The following is a 17,945-nucleotide window of genomic DNA, read 5'->3' as shown; positions in this document are numbered from 1 at the left end:
AGCTGTCAAGTCAGGTATCTGTCTTGTGCTTGATTGTTTAAGAAACTTCAGCAAAGGTGGTAGAGGTGCCTCAGAAAAGAATTTGCTTTGTTGCATCCATTGGTGCCTTAAGCTTTTGTACCTTGGAGCTGTGAAGCAAAGACCTAAAAGCAGTGTTGAGACAGGGGGTTTGTCAAGTAAATAGTGTTCAGATAATAAAGCTTTTAAATAAGTGACATTTTTTACTTGGAAACTGTATATTTTTTAAACTCTAAAGACTTGATCAGTTCTGCCCTGCCAGTAGCCTGTGTTAGCATTCATATGATGCCATAGGAGGCAATTTGTTGGACTTGCAATGCATGTTGGCTTTATGTTTTACAAATGTATAATTACTTTTTGTATAGCATGTGCAAGTCAAACTCTCAGGATGGGAAGTGCAAGATAGAAAGCTGTACAATGCAATTCTGTTCCCTTGTTTGTGTTGCAACTATTTAAGCTAGTCAAGTTTAATATCCTCGGAAATGGCTTGCTTGATCAGAACATAAGGTACTCTGGAGGACTAGGAATTGAAGCTTTTAAGTAGAAAATCTTTTGTGGAACAACAGCCTCTATTTTTGCAGAAGCAGCAAACTGCAGCTATTAACCTCAGTGTTCAAATGATGGAGAATTAGTTTTGGTACTGGTATGTTGTAGTTAGTCTGATGCAAACTTCTGTAAAAATATACTGTTTAAGTGACTTTAGTTATAGTAAATTTGGATCTTGTAAAGAGAATTTTAAAAGCAAATGCCTTTGTCAAAAACCTGTCACCTTTCCCACAAGCCTTGAAGGAAAAATGATATGGATAGAATGGAATATACTGGATTTGGCAATTATCTTTATTTTCTGCCTAATGTATTTTAAAATACAGAAGTTTACAATTTGGCCTCTTAAATACCTTTTGGATTTTTCACATAAAGCTGAACTCTTGATGTTCAGGGTTTAAGTGACACAGAGCTGCCAGCAAACACTGTTGTTATACAGACTGCAAAGTTAGAGAAATGTCTGTGGTGGTGGGGTGTGTGGTGTTTGTTGCTGTTTTTAGGATAGTAGTCATGATTGTGCAGGGGGAGGGGAAAAATAAAAGTCCAAAGAAATGTATGTAAAAGAAACAAGTGCAAAAATCTAAACAGTGTAAACATAGCTGTGATCAGAGTAGTACTTGAGTGCTTTTAGTTCTAGTGGTTAGTATCTAGTATATTGTATGGGAATTCCTTTTTAATTAGCTCAGAGCCAGGTCTGTGCTATGTCTAATGTTGTTTGCCCCTCCTGGAAAGTGGAAACTTGAAAGTACTTTGGAAGGAAGGGCTGACAGGAGTTTCTAATAGGAAAAGGCAGTTGTCCCTTGGATTACCTAGAAATTGTTCTCTCCATTTTTTTAAAAAGAAACTATGGGTACTAGTAGATGTAGTTTCTTCTGTGGTCCTAAGATTTTACCATGTTCTTATGATATCATCCCATTCCACTGTCTGTCTTTGGAGAGCATGAATTTTGGAGAAAAGCATCCCATTTCTACAAAGCTGATCACTGCCAATAGATCTCTTGTGAAGTCCTTATTTAGATGCAAGCATACTGAAGTCAGTTGAGATAAGAAGAGTTCATAGTGGCACAGATTTCAGTTTCCACCCTTAAAACCTTATATGTGTGACTAATTCTGAAATGGAGCCATTTGAACTGAGTCAGCAGTTCAGTATGTTGAAAGTGCTCATGCTATCTTGGTTTGGGTTGTATTGAGCATTAATTTGCTTTGCAGGTGGAAAGTCAAACCGATTGGTTATGTGAACCTTCAACAGAAGGTGGCCAAGTATGGATCAGGTTTATCTGAGAAAGCAGACTTTGAAATAGCAAATGACAAAGTTTCTGTAAGATTCAACATGTGTTGGAAGCACAGGAAAGATTAAAATAGCATCAAAAAACTAGCAGCCTCTGTAGCCAAAGCGCTCAGGGCAAGAGCAAGCTGGTGGCGGTGGGGGAACTGCAGTTCTTTGTTTTCAGTGCAGTCTGGATTTTATTACTTGCAAAGTGAAATCACAAGGGGGAATGTCTGTTTTTGATGGGCAGATATGTTGCAACTCATTTTGAAGAAGCCTGTGTGTAAATTTTTCAGCCTGCTAACAGCTTTGAAGATAGGACTGTAACTCTGAGCCTGTGATTCATCTGTCCAGATCCTTCTTATTGGACAGCCTGTTAGTCTTGTTCCTCTTTCACAATTCCAGGCTGTTAAGTATTGATACTGGTGCAGTTGATAGTAAATTTTGAGTTTTAAAGCTTGTTACTCTGTACTCTTAATATTATTGCTGGCTACTGAAGCTTATTTCCAATATTCTCCAGGTGCTGTAGCAGCAGGTTATAACACTTGGCTGTCATTTTTGGTAAACAAATAGAAAACTAGGAATAGATAAAGTACTTATCTTCCCTCTCTGCCTCCTTTATAAAAAAATAATTTTGTGGCCCAAAATAAGAAACTTGAAGCTGTAAACACAAACACATGTGGTGGTAACAAGAAAACAGTCTTAAGAGTTTTCTTGTCTTAATGACACTTCCACATTTTGATGCCCTAGCAAAAGCTCCCAAGAGACTGTTTCACACAGCTGTCCATTGAAGGTAGTGAAGTCTCTATTTGGACTGTAGCCATCCTGTGGAAAAATTATGTTGTAGTGGTAGGATTTTAAAGAGAAAAAAATGCAAAGCTACCTGAAATTATTCAGAATGAATTGGTGAGGTTCTCATCAATATCTCTAGATACTAAGCACTCAAACATTAGAATTTTAATTGGAAAGTTTGTCTTGGCACTTGGGTTATTTCTGAGTCAATTGAAGAAAGTGTGGGAGTGGCAACAGAGGATGGGGAAAGGAACTGATTCCCACGTGCTTCCAGACTGCCGCTTATGTAAACTTCATCCTGCTTCCACTCACATCTTGTTGCCTGGTAGCTGGACAGAAGGCTCTTATTTTCAAAATGAACGTGTCTTCTCCATTAGGTATCTGTCCAGAGATCTGTCTGGATCCTGTCTCTGCCTGTGAAAAAAAGGGTCTTTTGTAGTCTTGGTTGTCTCAAGAGTGGGGAAAGATAATTTCTTGACTGACCTTTCTAGCAAGAGTAAGTCTGTGTTCTTGTTAAAGTAGTAACTAGTGGATTTGAAACTAAAACTGGATCTGAGTGTCTGTTATCTTTATGGTACTGTCTTTAGCTTAATATGCAATGTCTCAAATCAACCCACCCACTCTTATTCTCACAGAAATGTAGTTATTGCTGCTGAAGCAAGGGACGCAGTAGCAGGACACTTGTGTGGCTTTCTGACAAGCCGCTTTTAATTCCAGCTTCTGTGGCTTCTTGTGTTTGCAGACTTGCTGAACACATAAGAGCATCTTTTAGATGGAGCAATAGTGGATGACTTTTTGGCTAAGGAAGCTTTTTCAGTGTTAAACGTGATTAATCATTAATAGTTTTGGTATATGATGCACAGAGCATCAGATATTTCACTGTAGGGAGAAAGTATTTGATTTTTTTTAAACTTTATTTTTGTATGTTACTCTTCACAACTAAAATTAAATTTGAACTGCAGGTAGAGTTCTTCAGTGTGACAAAGCAGGAGGTAAACTGAAAACAGGGAAGTGTGTTATAGGTTGTGATGACCCATTTAAGGTAGGTTTGTTGGACCATTGACATCCTCAGACATTGTGTCTTCAAGAAATTCCTTCAGTGTTCCTGTTCAAAGAATTGAAATAAAGTGGCACCAGACCAAGGACAGACAGTATGTGACTAAAGCACAATGTAATGAGAAACACACTTTTTGGATAAGCTGTAAGAGTTTGAATAGCTGATTCATAGATAGGTTGTGGTGAGTATCCAAGGTCTTCTAGGTCATGTTTGGTCTTCTGGCAGTGCGGGATATTCCCAGTAGTATTATTCAGAAAAAAAACCTTAGTATAATACCAAATAGCCTTGCCAATGGCAGTATTAATATATGTAGCCCCCAAATTCCAAAGAAAAAATCCTGAATATTCATCAAAAAGTTCCTCTAGTACTTTTCCTTAGCTCTCTGCTTTGGATCACCTTGGAGTTTACTCTGTTGATGTTCTTTCATCTCAGCTGTTTTACAACACTAAATTTTAGTTGTCAAAACCCTTTCTTGCAGGTCAATCCAACACTTAAATTTTGTTGCTCAACTTTTGTAACGATAGTTGTTTTATATCCAAGGTGTGCATATTATTACCTTGATTTACTGTATGGCAAAACACTCTCTGTTTTTATGTATTGTATCTTGTGTTGCTTTATATAATAGGACCTGATTGGTCCCTCCATCTGCATTTTAATTGCACTGTTTTCTCTAATATTTTAACTATTTTTAAAATTATTCAGTGTTAAACTGTAAAACCAGTTATGCCTCTGGATATAGAGTATGCTTCATCATGCCAGTATTCATAGTTGTTCATCCTACCACTTGCCTACTGTTAAATGTTTGAGTGTTTTCTGGCTTCTGACTCAACTATGCTCAGTTTCCTTGCTCTGTGCATATTTTTAAGTTTGCATATTAGAGGTAGATTTGATATTGTCTGAAATATTTCTGACTATGTGAGTAACTTTTTAGTTCTACATCTTTTAGGATGTTTGCTAAGGAAGACATACACAGTGCATTGCAAACGTAGATGTCTCTAATATATATGGTATCATCGTGAAGGACTACAGTAAGCATGCAGGTGATGGAAGAACCTGATTTCATAAGTCAACCTGTCAGGTAATACTGCTTCCTTTTACGAGAAGCCTGAGCTGAAGATGAGCATACTGGTAGATCACAGGAAGACTGCATCATGCATGTAGTGAGGCTTAAAAAAAAATAAAAAAAGTGCTCCTCCAACATGTTTTAGGACTTTAACGTTTGTGAAATGCTAATACCAATACCAGTATTTATGCACAGTATTCCTGAGACCTCATCTAGAATGCAAGTTTTGGTCACCCCATAAAACTCACTGTTTCTGGAACCCTTTAGTCTTTCCCTACATGAGATCGCTTTTTTATTTTGTCTATCTTGCAAGAACATGCAGAACACCTGGCAATTATTTGAGACTTTAAGACGAATCCCTGAAGGATCACTGAATGAGAGATCTGTCTCTGAACGAGAGATGTCTGGTGTGAAGTTCTCTAGTGATTATTGTAAGGATTTTCTGTTGGCTGCCAGCACTTGGCCTACACTTCTTAAGTCGTCCTGTCGTAACTGGTAGTAATCCACTTTTGTACATTAAATGAAGTACTTTTTTTGGATGTGTTTGCAGAAGCAGTGTCAAAGCTGAGAAGAATAACAACTCAGGCTGCATATGTGATATACATACAGATGTTCCATGTAAACTTGAAGCTAATGTGTGCTGTAGGCTGTGGAGGAGTGCAGGGGCAGCCTTGCAGGGGCTGCTTAAATACTTGTGTAGGTAACTGAAGTTTATTGCCTCTAGGCTTTTTGGTGGAATTTTTGCAAGGGAACAAGTCGGAGGTGCAGGAACTTGTTCTTGTGTACCTCCTACTTTGATTTGTTATTAGTAAATCTTTGGAGTCATCTTGACACTTCTGTGTGGTTTTCAACCAGCATATTGATGCAACTTTTCAGTGTCCTGAAAAGTGGATATTGCTAACTCTTCCCCTTCACCAGTAGCTTTGTGAAGTATGGAGGATGAAGAATTGTAGTATGTTTTTGGTACTCTAAATTGATTTGCCTTTATCAGAATTGGTTAAGGGTTCACCCTAATGTTCTAGATGTGTATCTACTCATAAAAGGACTCATAGGGTCATACAGAAATACGTGAAACAAGAAAAGATGCAGTTGCTCTTTAGATACAATAAATTAATAAATCTGTAAGGTAACCAGAATGGATTGTGGAGGGTTTTTTTCCTGCGCTGTCATCACCTCTGAATGGAAAATTGGATTTTAATAGTAAAATTTAACTGAGATGATAGGATGTACCTTCCCCTTCACTGACAAAGCAATCAATTCAGTGCAAAATGATAATTGATGTGAGCTTCAAAACTTTTAATGAGGCATCTGAGCCAAGTGACAAGATGGTCCAGCTGGTTAATAGCTATCAAGAATTCAGTTCAGCTAACACTTCAATTCTCTAATAAGCCATATGAAATAAACATAAGCCTTATTGTGAACTGGTATCAGATAGCAAATGTATCTATTTATCATCCATGGATCAAATAACAATTTTAAAGTGAAAATAAATAGATAAGCTCTCTGTTCTAATACTGGTTATTTTTGTATAGCCCAGCGTTTTGATTACTGTCTCTTATGTTCAGCCTCTCAGGATGAATAAATTGAATAAAACATTTAGCCATCTTTTTTTTTTTCCAGACTTCTGTGTAAAGAAACACAAATGTTGCCTAGAGCAACCCTAGAATAGAAATGACTGAAGCCTAAACAGTTGCCTGCCATTCTTAGACCAGATTCCTGAGGACCTGAGAGATTCCAGAAGAGGTCATGCCTGAGCCACAGGTTTAATATCTGCCGTTTAAAATTTTTCTCTTCCTGGTTGTGTGGAAAGCAAAAGAAAATATATAATTGATTTGATAAAATATTAGTGTAGTTTTTAATATACTCTTGAAGCTGCTATGTAGTTTTCATGGCTGTATTCTGAGAGTGCAAGTTTCCAAAAGGAAATTATGGGATTAGGTAATGTACTGATTAGTCTTAGTCACTGTTTCCCGTGGAAGTAGAATTTGGTTCAGTTCTTCAGTTTGACCTTCCTTGCTTTGCCTTTGTTGGTGTTGATGTGAGAGAGTAGGGAGAGGAGTAGTATAGACTTCTATTCATGCATATATTCACATTCAACACAGCTCTGGAAAACAAGCTAGTAATCCAGTAGAGATTCACACATGGTACTGTTTTGCTGATGTTTGATTTTCCTGGGAAAAGTGAGGTGCTTTATTGCCAGGTGTGTCATATGCTTCTTAAAATTTAAGTTAAAACTGAAAAAACTTCGCTGTCCGAATTCTGGCCTGTGAGCCAGCCAGACTATTCTAGCCCTTTTGGGGTTGTACAGGTTCTCTATTATCTTTTCAAGAGGGACTTGAGGTATAGCTGGCTGCCCCGGGCTCTAGGCAGCATACTGGTGTCTGTCTGTGGTCAGCGTTAGGCATGAACCTTCCATTTAGTATTGTGCGTGGTATTGAAGTGCGCAAGTGTAGTTCTCTTGGCATTTCTGAAAACAAAAATTCCCGCAATGCTACTGTAACAAAAGATAAACTTTGTTATTGGGAGTCATACTTTAAGATTTCTTGTGACCTTACATAAAGAAGAAACATTGTAATCCACTGTTGTGCTGCAGAGAAACAGTGTTTTTCTGCTGCTGTGTTCCTGATGCACATTTTATTTGCATACTCCTTACACTTCCAATCCCACTTCTGCCCTTTATTTGATGTGAGGAAGGTGGAATGGCTTTGTGTCTGACCAAGTTAGTGGGCCCATATCTGCAGTGTTCCTAGCTTTTTTTTGAAAGTATCTTTGTTTTCACATGGTCTAGTTACTCCTTGCTGCCTGCTTCCTGTAGAGCAGTCACAATGCCAGCAGTAGACTTGTTCTGAATGTTCTAATGAATTATGGGATCCTTGAGACTTGAGGATGTAGCCAACATCTTTTTTTCTAGCTTAAGACCTGGAATTACTGTATAATTGTGACTAGTTACCAGTCAGTTGTGTTTAGTGATACTAGAGCTTGGTGCCAGAAAGCACAAACTTCAGTTGTGATGCTTTCTTTTTCTGTTATCAGGAGACTCTCACTGCATATGTTAAGCCTATGTCATTGCTGCCACCAGGTGTCTTAGATGCTGCTACTACTGCTGCTGGCACAGGTACTACTGCACATGTAAAAGTGGGAAGTGACCATGTCAGAGGAATATAAATTATTGCTGGTATTCTCTGCACTTCCCCTGTGGTGATGAATCATAGAATCATGAAAACTGACAGACAATCACAGGATAAAATCAGGAGCAGTGCCGGTATCTTTCAGTCATGTATGTAGGCTCTAGTTGCAGATGCTCTTTCTTCAACCTTAAGACAAAGTTCTGTTTATTTTTTCCTGCAGTTTATTCAAGTATTATTATTTCAAGATATGTATAATTGACTTCTTAAGACTAAGTCCTAACTGATGAAGGTTTCTGTCTGTTCCCCTTCTGTTTGATCACGGACAGTTTCATTTCCCTCCTCTTCTTCCTCCCTGCCATTAGTTTACCCAAGTAACATCTCCGTCAAGATATGTGTAATTTGTTTCTTTAATTCTAACCTTCCAGCAGCAGCAATAAACTTGCATATGTTTGCTGTATCACTGAAAATGGTAAGAGAAAGGACAAGAAGCAATTTTATTCTTTGTGTTTCTAACAAACGAACTGCATCTTCTAATTAATTTTCTGCTGTGGTACTGCTGTTGTGCATTGAAATGCTAGAAATGAAAATACAGAAGAGCACGTACAGGTAGATGCTTTTTACCAGGAAACTGTACAACTAATGTGAATAATCCCTCAACCTTTCACTTAGGTTGACTACTTGTGTACTTTACTGAAACTTAAAGCATTTTAAATACCTTGTGTAAGAGGAAACCTACAAAAAATATTTATCCTTAATCAGGAACTTTAAAAGGTATAATAGTGTTTTAAGCCTATTCTTTTCCATTGTGTTAGATATATCTATTATATTTCAGTGTTATCTTTCTCAAGGTTATTTGCTGACTTCATGAAGGCTGTCTGTAGCTTATATAAAACTGATTCTTCTTGTGGAGACTTGCCAAGGAGCAATGTGAAATTGCACTTTCAGTAAGTGTTAACTTAGCATTGCATTTCGTTCCACTACCCATCCTCAGGAACTTTGTCTTCCCTCTTCTATCTAAGATGAGGAGGAAAGGGACTGAAAGGTTTTGGGCCCCTCAGTACAAGAAAGACTTTGAGGTGCTGGAGAGAGTTCAGAGGAGGGTGATGAGGCTGAAGGGTCTGATGAGGGGCAGCTGAGGGGACTGGGGCTGTTAAACCTGGAGAAAAGGAGGCTGAGGGGAGACCCTATTGCTCTCTACAGCTACCTGAAAGGAGGTTGTAGCATGGAGGGTGTTGGTCTCTCCTCCCAAGCAGCAAGTGATAGGACAAGAGGAAATGGCCTCAAGTTGCGCTGGGAGTCGGGGGTTAGGTTGGATGTTAGGAAAAATGTCTTCACCAAAAGGATTGTCAGGCATTGGAACAGACTGCTCAGGGAAGTGGTGGAGTCACCATCCCTGGAGGTGTTTAAAAGGTGTTTAGACAAGGTTCTTAGGGGAATGGTTTAGAGGTGGACTTGTCAGTGTTATGCTAATGGTTGGACTTGATGGTCTTAAAAGTTTGTTTCCAGCCTAATCACTTCTGTGATTGGAAGTACCAGTTATCAGCATCTGGAATGCAGGAATACTGAGATCCTCAGATCCATGTACGATTTCTTTGATATCGATATGATTACTTGCTTTTCTTCCATTGCAAGTCATTATTTTGGGAGTTTGCAGTCTAATGCATAGAAGAGAGTGTGTGTTGTATTCTTCTCCCAAGCTGTGTGATTTTGGGCACTGCAGCTTTATTGAAAGAAAGCTTTGGAAAAACAGCTGTTCAGCTCCATTTAATCAGTTTCTTGTGTTCAGTGGTTTGTAGAAAGGTATACTGGTAGAAGGATCAGTGCAGATCCTTGATCAGTTTTCAAGTTTGTTGCTCTACAGGGATGCATTTTGGACAGTCTCTTCCCCTACCTTCATTTTTTCACTCTACCTAGTCTTTAATGCTGGTAAGTCTGAAGTAGTATGTGTTGACACAGAAAAGTAGATGCAGTTCTTATGTCCTGAGACTTCAGTTTTTAGGTACTAATTGTGCAATGCTGGATGATTTTTAAGCTCAGTGGATTCTTTGTTGATATTTTGTTAATCTAGCTCAATGGTCACTGTGCTCATTTCTCCTCTTAACTGCTAGATGTTTTCAGGATGAGAACACTGCAGCCCACAAAGCCCTCATTCCATTAACAGTGCTGAATATCAGAGCACAGTCTTGCTAGCTTCTCCTCTGGTGACCCCTCATTAACCTTGCCTAAAAGGCTTGCAAAGCCTTTCTCATATGCTGCAGAAATGCACACAGAAGAACATTTGTCTCTTCTGTATGCTACTTCTTCCTCTGAATAATAGGCTGCGAACAGCAGTATCTTCCCCTCAAATTTTCAGAGATTTGGAAAGCCTGATAAAATGCTGCTTGGTGTAACCTCAGCACAGATAGATAATTTACCTATAGACAATGTATAATTTAACAGCGCTTTGAAGTCTCTTATGGCTGTACGATGTCAGATCACACCACTTGAAGACAGTTCATTACTACTAATTTTTTCTACTGTGCTTTCTAGCACATCTCTTTGGATAAAAGTTACACATTGTTGTTCTAGTGTAGTTTAATTAAAAAAACAAACAAACAACCCACTAACTATCCCTGCACTACAGCTGTGTAGCATTTCTGGATCTAGCAGTGGGATATGCAGAAACCTAGTAAAACATGTCCATAATATGTAAAATGTACAGTCTTTCTGTTTCCTCTTTATTATCTTGCTAATAATGTGGAAGAAGGACCAGCTCTCCAAGCTGTGCTTTTTTTTTTTTCTTTATATTTTTAAAACTTTTTGAAGTTGATCTCTGTCACCTGTGAGTGTACTACTTTGTAGAAGATCGAGACCATGGGAAGATTTCAGGGTCAGGTTTGCTCTGTTGTGCAAAAAGGTTCCAGGAACTTTTGCTATATTAATTGTACTTGATATTAAGAAACAGAAAATCACCTTTGAGGATGTAGAGCATGATTTAGCAGACCTAGTTCCTTCCACATAGAGTATTTCTCTTGTTATCCACTTGCTTGGTATCCTGTAGCATGTGTTTGAGAGTGAAGTACAGTGTGTCTCTTCTGCACAACCGTGTCCATTTAGTGCCTGCTGAATTGTCCTAGGATGTAGCTCAGGCCATTTGGTGTCAGTAAAAATGGACAGTGGGGCTGAGAAGGCCCTTAGTTAGGCTCCGTCTGGATGATGGGTAGACTTGCATGGCCTGAGTAGAGAACAGTGCCTTGCTTAGGTGGCTTTCCTGCTGCCTCAGGTGTCTGAGCTGGGCTGTGCAACCCTGTGCAGTAGTGTGATGTGCTTTGCAGATATGTGATTTCTTGTCATGATACTAATAGGACAGAACTCAGAAGGAATGTGGAAAGTTAGAAAGGAAAATGTATGAGGAATTACTCAGACCCAACGGCTATGTCGGCAACCCAGTTGAAATTTAAGATTAACTTAGGTACTAGAAATGTATTTTCTTTCTCCTTTAAGGATGTTGAGTGGATATTAAACCTTGGCTGAAAAAAAAAATCACCAAAGGAACATAGGCATTTTTGCTGATGAGCTTTGTTTTTTGTGGCTTGGTACAATATTTAATCTTGGCAGTGGGGGGTTGTTTTGGGTTGGGTTTTTCGCATTTGTATAAGGCACCTGGGTACAGGGATAGAAAAAGGGAGTAAAAGGTCTGTGTGTAATTCATGCTCCTGTAAATTTAAGTACATTAGTGAAAGAGTAAACCTATATACCTGGTTTATCATGATGACCAAGATCCCTGTTTTACATTGAATAATGTAAACACCACCGATCACTCGTTCATGACCAAAAGAAATCAGAGAAGTACACGGATAAATGGAAACAGCTAAGAAAAGCTTATTGAATCATTCTGAGCTGAACAATTGCTTCACTTGCTGCCTGTCTCCGTTCAGGCCCCTGGCACTGTAGAACCATGGGTCACGTGCTGGGAAGCCTTGCTGTTTGTCCTGGCTTGTCAAAACAATTTAATGTAGGTGGAAAGGCATGAATGAAATGAACGGAGTGGGCTTGATGCATCTGTTTCAGTTTGTTGGAAGGGCAGCCCAGTGACTGGGATGTGACACTCAAGTCCTCCAGGGAAGCTATCAGTTCAGGAAGAACAATGCTGGCCATTTTATGGGATAGTTAAATCCATTTTAGGGAGCAAGCTCTCCTACACTTTGACAGCTTTGTGTATTTTTAAATATTTGGGCTATATCTGCTCAGCACGTGCTAACCCAAGACACAAGAATGTGATTTGCTAACTTCTAGACTTAGAACTTTGTCTAAGGTTGTTTCATTATGGTAAAAAAAGAGAGACTGGGGAAGGAGGGAGGGAGACTGTTTTTTAAATTTTACTGGTAGGAATTCCAAAACACATTGGTCTTTGAAGGATAGGATATCAACCCATATATTATTAACGGTTCTTAAAGTAGTGGTTTCTTTATAAAGTTGTTCAAGTTTCCGTGGCTTATGCAAAGGCAACTTACATGTCTTTGTATTTTGTTTAGTTTCTGGCTGTTTGATGTAAAAATAAAATAAAAATCAAATCAAATATTGCATTTGTTTAACTAACTTTATACTTTGTGATACTGGAACATTAAGTTGTGAAACCTCTGTTTTGCTTCCAGATGAAAACAGCAAATACATGCTGAAATGATCCACCTATACTATGATCCTACTATATACCTATTTAGACTATGAGCTACAGGAAAAAGTCTTCAGAAGATCGTCTTATTTGGTTCACCCTCAAGATAACTTTATTAAATGGAGTGCTTATTTTGGTTGATATGCCACAAATGTTTTTGCAACCTCTTTAGAGGTGGAGATAGAGCTGAGGGTCTTGCATTCCTGCAGAGTCCAGCTCAGTGACCACAGTGGGTTCCAAGTATTGCCCCAAGTAGCTGCCTTGTTGAAAAGACACATCTGGGCCTTTGAGTCTCTTGGAGTATATACTTATAACAGAGGATTGTGAAAGCTATCCCCTTCCCAAATTCTTGAAAAATGCTCTTTTAAATTCTCAGTAAGTGATGATGGCTTCTTTCTCTCTGCTACAGCTCTGCTGTGTGTGGATTTCATGTGATACCAAGATGTTCTCATTCCCTTGTCCTTCCCCAAGTATTCATACATAATGTGGCTGGTAGCACTATTTCTCAGTCTCTCAAATTACATATGGCGCTCTCTTTTCTTCTTATCTTAATGTTTTAGTATCTGCAGCTGCTTAAATTGCATCTTTGTACAAGAAAGAACATGAAGTCACATTTGTCCATACTAACAGTTCAAAGGATGCCAAAATGTAGTAGTTGCGATGAGCTTTATTCTAGTACATCTCTGTCTGGGTTATCTTACTGTCTCAATGTTTTAAGGTTCTGTTGTATGGAGTACTTGAGTTTTGAAAGTATACTTATAATTTTTAAATTGCATGTTGACCTGTAGGCTATTTGCGGGTTGCATTAGATTGTAGTTTGTATGAGTATAGCCAGTCATTAGGTATACGGATTAATTTTGTTGGTGTAATTGTACATGAGATCTCAGTGTTCTCTTGAACATGAAGGTTGTTTGAAGTATATTCACCCTTTTCTGTTTCCTAGTGTTAGTGTTCCTTTAAGGAAAGAAATATAAATAACTGTTATGGATGAGTGTATGGGTTGTGTATCCAAGGAAATGAGGGCGGTTAAAGGTAGTATGCATTGCTAGTCTTATGAAACAAGTGGCCTCTGTCTTATGGCTCTGTTTAATGTTCACTTTTGCTGCTGCAGTATGCTGCTGGAGGGTGCGATGTTTCCTTGGTTGCAAAAACATAGCTGTCTTCCCTGGCTGAAATTTGTTGGCTAGTGTTTGTGCCCAAACTTGTTGCAGATCATTAGGGCACTGTGACTTTCAAAGCAGTGTTGAATTACTTAGTTAGTATATTGTCACTGTCTTGGTTGGATTTTTTTAATGCCAGCACTGAAGTGCTGAGTGTCTGTTTTAAATGTCACAGATATGTTTGCAGGAACATGATGCTACCATTGATGTGACCAGAAAGAGAAATGAGTCAAAATATGCATGCCTGTTCATTGATAAGAGTGATTACCACTTCTAAGTTTCTGTTTGGGGCTAGTAGTACAGTAGTAGGGAAGACTTACCACTGAGTAAGACCCTTAAGGGAGATTAGGTTTACATAGACTAAGATGAGAATTTAATGTCAAGTGCAGTCTAAAACTGGTTAGTAGTGTTCGTGGTAGATAACTTGTTAGAATGCCCAAAATAAAAGAAATTTTGTCCAAATATATATCTGAAATCCAGGTTTTGGACAAAACCAAATGCAGATGTTCATATTACATAGCTAAATTTAAGTGACATACAAGTAATTGTTGCAGCCTTGTTTTTATAATTACCATATATAATAATTGTATTTACAGCTATACAGTAACTTTAAAATGTGAATTATATGCATCAAGTGCAGAGGCTGAAAAGACTCTGCTTTATTTTACTGTAAGATTTTTTTTAATTGAAATTTTGTATTGCTCGAAGCACTGTTTCTTGGAAGCATATGTGGATGGTCTTGTTGACTGATGTACCTATTGCAGCTCACTGCTTTTCTCTATCAGCTGTTAGTAGCAGTCAAGATTAACTGGTTTTGAACAAACTTGTGCTGCCCTGTTCATTGTAATGAAAATAAAGCTATTAGATGTGTGAGATAGGTCAAATAAAGTGTTGATTCCATATTAAAAAAAATCCAACACCTCAGCAGATGTGAATACTGAAATGTTTGCAGAGTATTTCTGCAAACACGTTATATTGAAATTTGTGGAAGTTTGCTTATGCAGGAGTGAGAAGAGGTGGTAGCACTAATTTCTGCAGAGGGAAATAGTTGCAGGATTGAATGCTTTTGATGTCGATAGACTAAATTTGTGAGACTTAAGAATTTAGCATCTTCCTAAGCAACTGTAAATGTATGTATGTGGTTGACATTCATAGACACTGATGAGGTACTGAGCTCTAAGGTAATTTCAAACTTTCACCTTGAAGACTTCTAAACTTCTGAAAACTGGAGCTTCATCTGGAAATGAAGTTTTTCCATGCCCAGAGATACTGTGTGAACCTCTTACAAAAAGTTAATGGTCTAAGTGAATATAGGATGGTTTAGATATTAGCATGCTGTTTGGTATTGAGAAAACACATTACCTGTGAACAAAGGAGGAAGAATTACTGCCTGGAGGTTAATAGGAGGTTGTGAGCAGTATAAGTAAACCCTGCATGTTTTTAATACCTCCTTTTAATTGAAAGGGAAATATGGAATGGAGTGACTTAAAATCATTACTCAGATTTGACAAAGAGGGCACTGGTTATTCCTAAATGAGGGCTGAAACAATGATTCTAAAATTCTGGGCTTTATGCGTATCCTGAATTGTGATTTTTAATACAAGCTGTATATGTGTATTTATCTCAGTTGATCAGTCTGTCTAACATGGCTTCTGCATTGGTAAGTTTACAGCACTGAATGACACAAGGAGACTGTTTTCTCTTGAGATGTGCAGCTTATTCTGGTAATAGCTGTTCAGAGTCCTGATGATATTCGATAGCCAGTTTTTGGTAGGTAATACAGCAGTATTTTCCAGGAATGCTTCTTCATGATCTGTCCCTGGCCAAAAGATTGCTTTCTGTCTCTAGTGTGAGTTATGTTTTTGTTTTCCTTGATGCTAGATTACAGGAAACTTGCTCAATCATGAGGTCATGCTTTTAATTAAAGAAAATCTGACTTGTTCCCTTGTTCTTCTGTAGTTGTACATACATATTATATGTTAGAGAGGTTTGATGGTCTAGTCCCTATATGGAGGGCTAATCCAATCTATTACCAGGAGTCTGGATATTATACGCAGAGGAATAACTAAAAATTATTGTTTTGTACAGCCTGAGAGAGAAGCTTTAAATGATCCAATTTTGCCTGCTCTTGAACACTTCAGTATTTGAGGACATTGTGCCCCTTGCACCTCAAGTCAGGCAGTGACTTTAGAGTAGGGAAAGAGAAAACAGGAAGAGGAGATAATCTACAGACTCTCAGTTCTTACCCCTTAGAGCAGTCAGATTGTAAGGAAAAAACAGGATTAAAAAGACGATAATATGTCTTCTAAATAGAGTATTTAAAGGTAATTGTAAACAAAATGGCATTTAAAACTGCTAATTTACTTGTTCACTGACTGTACCCAACTGTTTTTCAAGTTGCTGCTTTTCTGAATAAGAAATAAAGCAAAGCTTTCTAACGTACCTTTTCTTTTTCATTAGGATCGGAAGCTGTCCAAGTCAGAGCGACAAAGATTTAAAGAGGAAGCTGGGATGCTGAAAGGGCTTCAGCATCCCAATATTGTCAGATTCTATGATTCCTGGGAGTCTACAGTCAAAGGAAAAAAATGTATTGTTCTCGTGACGGAACTCATGACATCTGGAACGTTGAAAACGTAAGTAAATTTAGGCATGTCAAATCGTGTAAGAATCATTAGCACAAAATCAGAGTGCTTGAAATAGGTGATATTTCAGACTTCCTGTTTAAGAAGAGTCTTATTAGCACTACAGAGTATGGTGGAACATCCTTTAAGTTTGCAAGCTTGTCAGATTTTTCCTTGTGATGTCCTAGTAGGAATATGCAGAAAACTTTCAGATTTTGAGAGCTCAGGAAGACAAAGCTTATTTTAACTTTGCAGAATCTTTCATTATCCTCTCCAGCTGCCTTCCAGTTACCAAGAGTTTGTTTGTAAAGTTCAAAGCATGTATTAGTTCACCTTACTGGGAAGGTTTTGAGTGTTACTACAGTACAATAATATGTAAAAAGTAAAAAAAAAAAACCAAACCCACCGCCTATCTATTTAACTGAACCTTTGTGAAGTAGTATCTAACAAAAATCTGAAAGTATGCAGATGCCTGCTATTTCAACCTGTGAAGTAGATGAGTGAAACTAGGTCTATTTTTAAGCCAGAGTTAAAAAGTAGACACCAAGAAATTGAACTGCTGTGGGGGCCCTCTGGTGGCATGTGGAGCCTGTAGGGGGTTGCAGTGAAATCACGCCTTTGCCTTCCACTGGAGAAACTTGCAGAGCTGTGAGCTGATTTTTGAGCATCCAGTCACCATTAATCTACAAAAATAAAACTGCCAGCATTTGAAATTCAGGGATTGTGGGTTGTTGTCTTAATTCAGTGCCTATTTTAGTCTTGGAGAGGCATTCAAATCTTAAATGTGTCAGCAGGCTGTAGGAGCTGGAAACAATTTGCAATCTAGTTGGTTAAAATAGCCTGTGAATGTCTTATGTTTTTATGATGCTTATTGATAGCCACAAATGGACATACTTAAAGAAGGAAAAAATGTCTCTTTGGGAGTCTGGACTGCATGTACAGGGAAGTGTTTGTCTCTTGAAATAGTGCTGGAGGACTAAAGATGCTGCAACTTTCTTTTTAGCCATGTGTTCAGGGAAGACTTTTCTGAGGTCGATAGTTCAGTTAAAATAATAGATCTGTTGCTTCATGTGCTTTTTTCAGAGCAGTAGCAAAGTAAAGGTTTTATAGCTCAGTATGGAAGCCTTTAAAGAAAGTTACCTAATTTTATGCTAGAATATGTAGTGTTAGATTTAACTTATTTTTCCCCTTTCTTACTCCTTTCTCCCCTATTTGGATTGCTTGTTAGGTGGAGGCATAAGCAAGATGATATAGAAATAACAGGCAATCATGAAGTAGGGTATTGGTAGGAAGAAATACCTCAGGTTTGCTGGCTGTGGGATTATTTTGTACTGTGAAGTATGAAGGTATTTTTGTTTAGAGAGAACTAACAGAAGATTTTTTTTTTTTTCAAGCAGTGAACTCCTGGGTGGCTTTTTTCCCCACCATTGTATAACTTGTGTTGTGATTTAGTTTATTCTTGTGCACTTCACTTGAGGTTTGTTAGGTAAACTACATGGGAAATTTCTGATGTGCCAAATTTAATATAATTAAATACTTAACATACCTGTGTCATATTCCTAGATTTACACTGCACACTAGTTTGCTTATAATATTTGGCTGTTGCTTCCATATCTTTTTTCAGTATGCTTACATTACCTGCATTT

At 38.1% G+C, this 17,945-nt stretch overlaps 1 protein-coding gene across 10 annotated transcripts in view; it reads left to right on the top strand.

Moving 5' to 3' along the window:
* Window positions 1–17,945, top strand: part of WNK1 (WNK lysine deficient protein kinase 1) — a 106,827-nt gene that overhangs the window by 19,397 nt on the left and 69,485 nt on the right. For all 10 annotated transcript variants that reach the window (XM_082043152.1, XM_082043159.1, XM_082043160.1 and 7 more), the window contains exon 2: window positions 16,139–16,311. In XM_082043152.1, the coding sequence (XP_081899278.1) occupies window positions 16,139–16,311 (173 nt within the window). The remainder of the gene's footprint in view (window positions 1–16,138; window positions 16,312–17,945) is intronic.

Source organism: Streptopelia decaocto (genome assembly GCF_964273445.1).
Source record: "Streptopelia decaocto genome assembly, chromosome: 1".
NCBI classification, from domain to species: domain Eukaryota; kingdom Metazoa; phylum Chordata; class Aves; order Columbiformes; family Columbidae; genus Streptopelia; species Streptopelia decaocto.
Note: the sequence above shows the minus strand (reverse complement) of the source record. Positions and strands in the feature narration are given on the sequence as shown.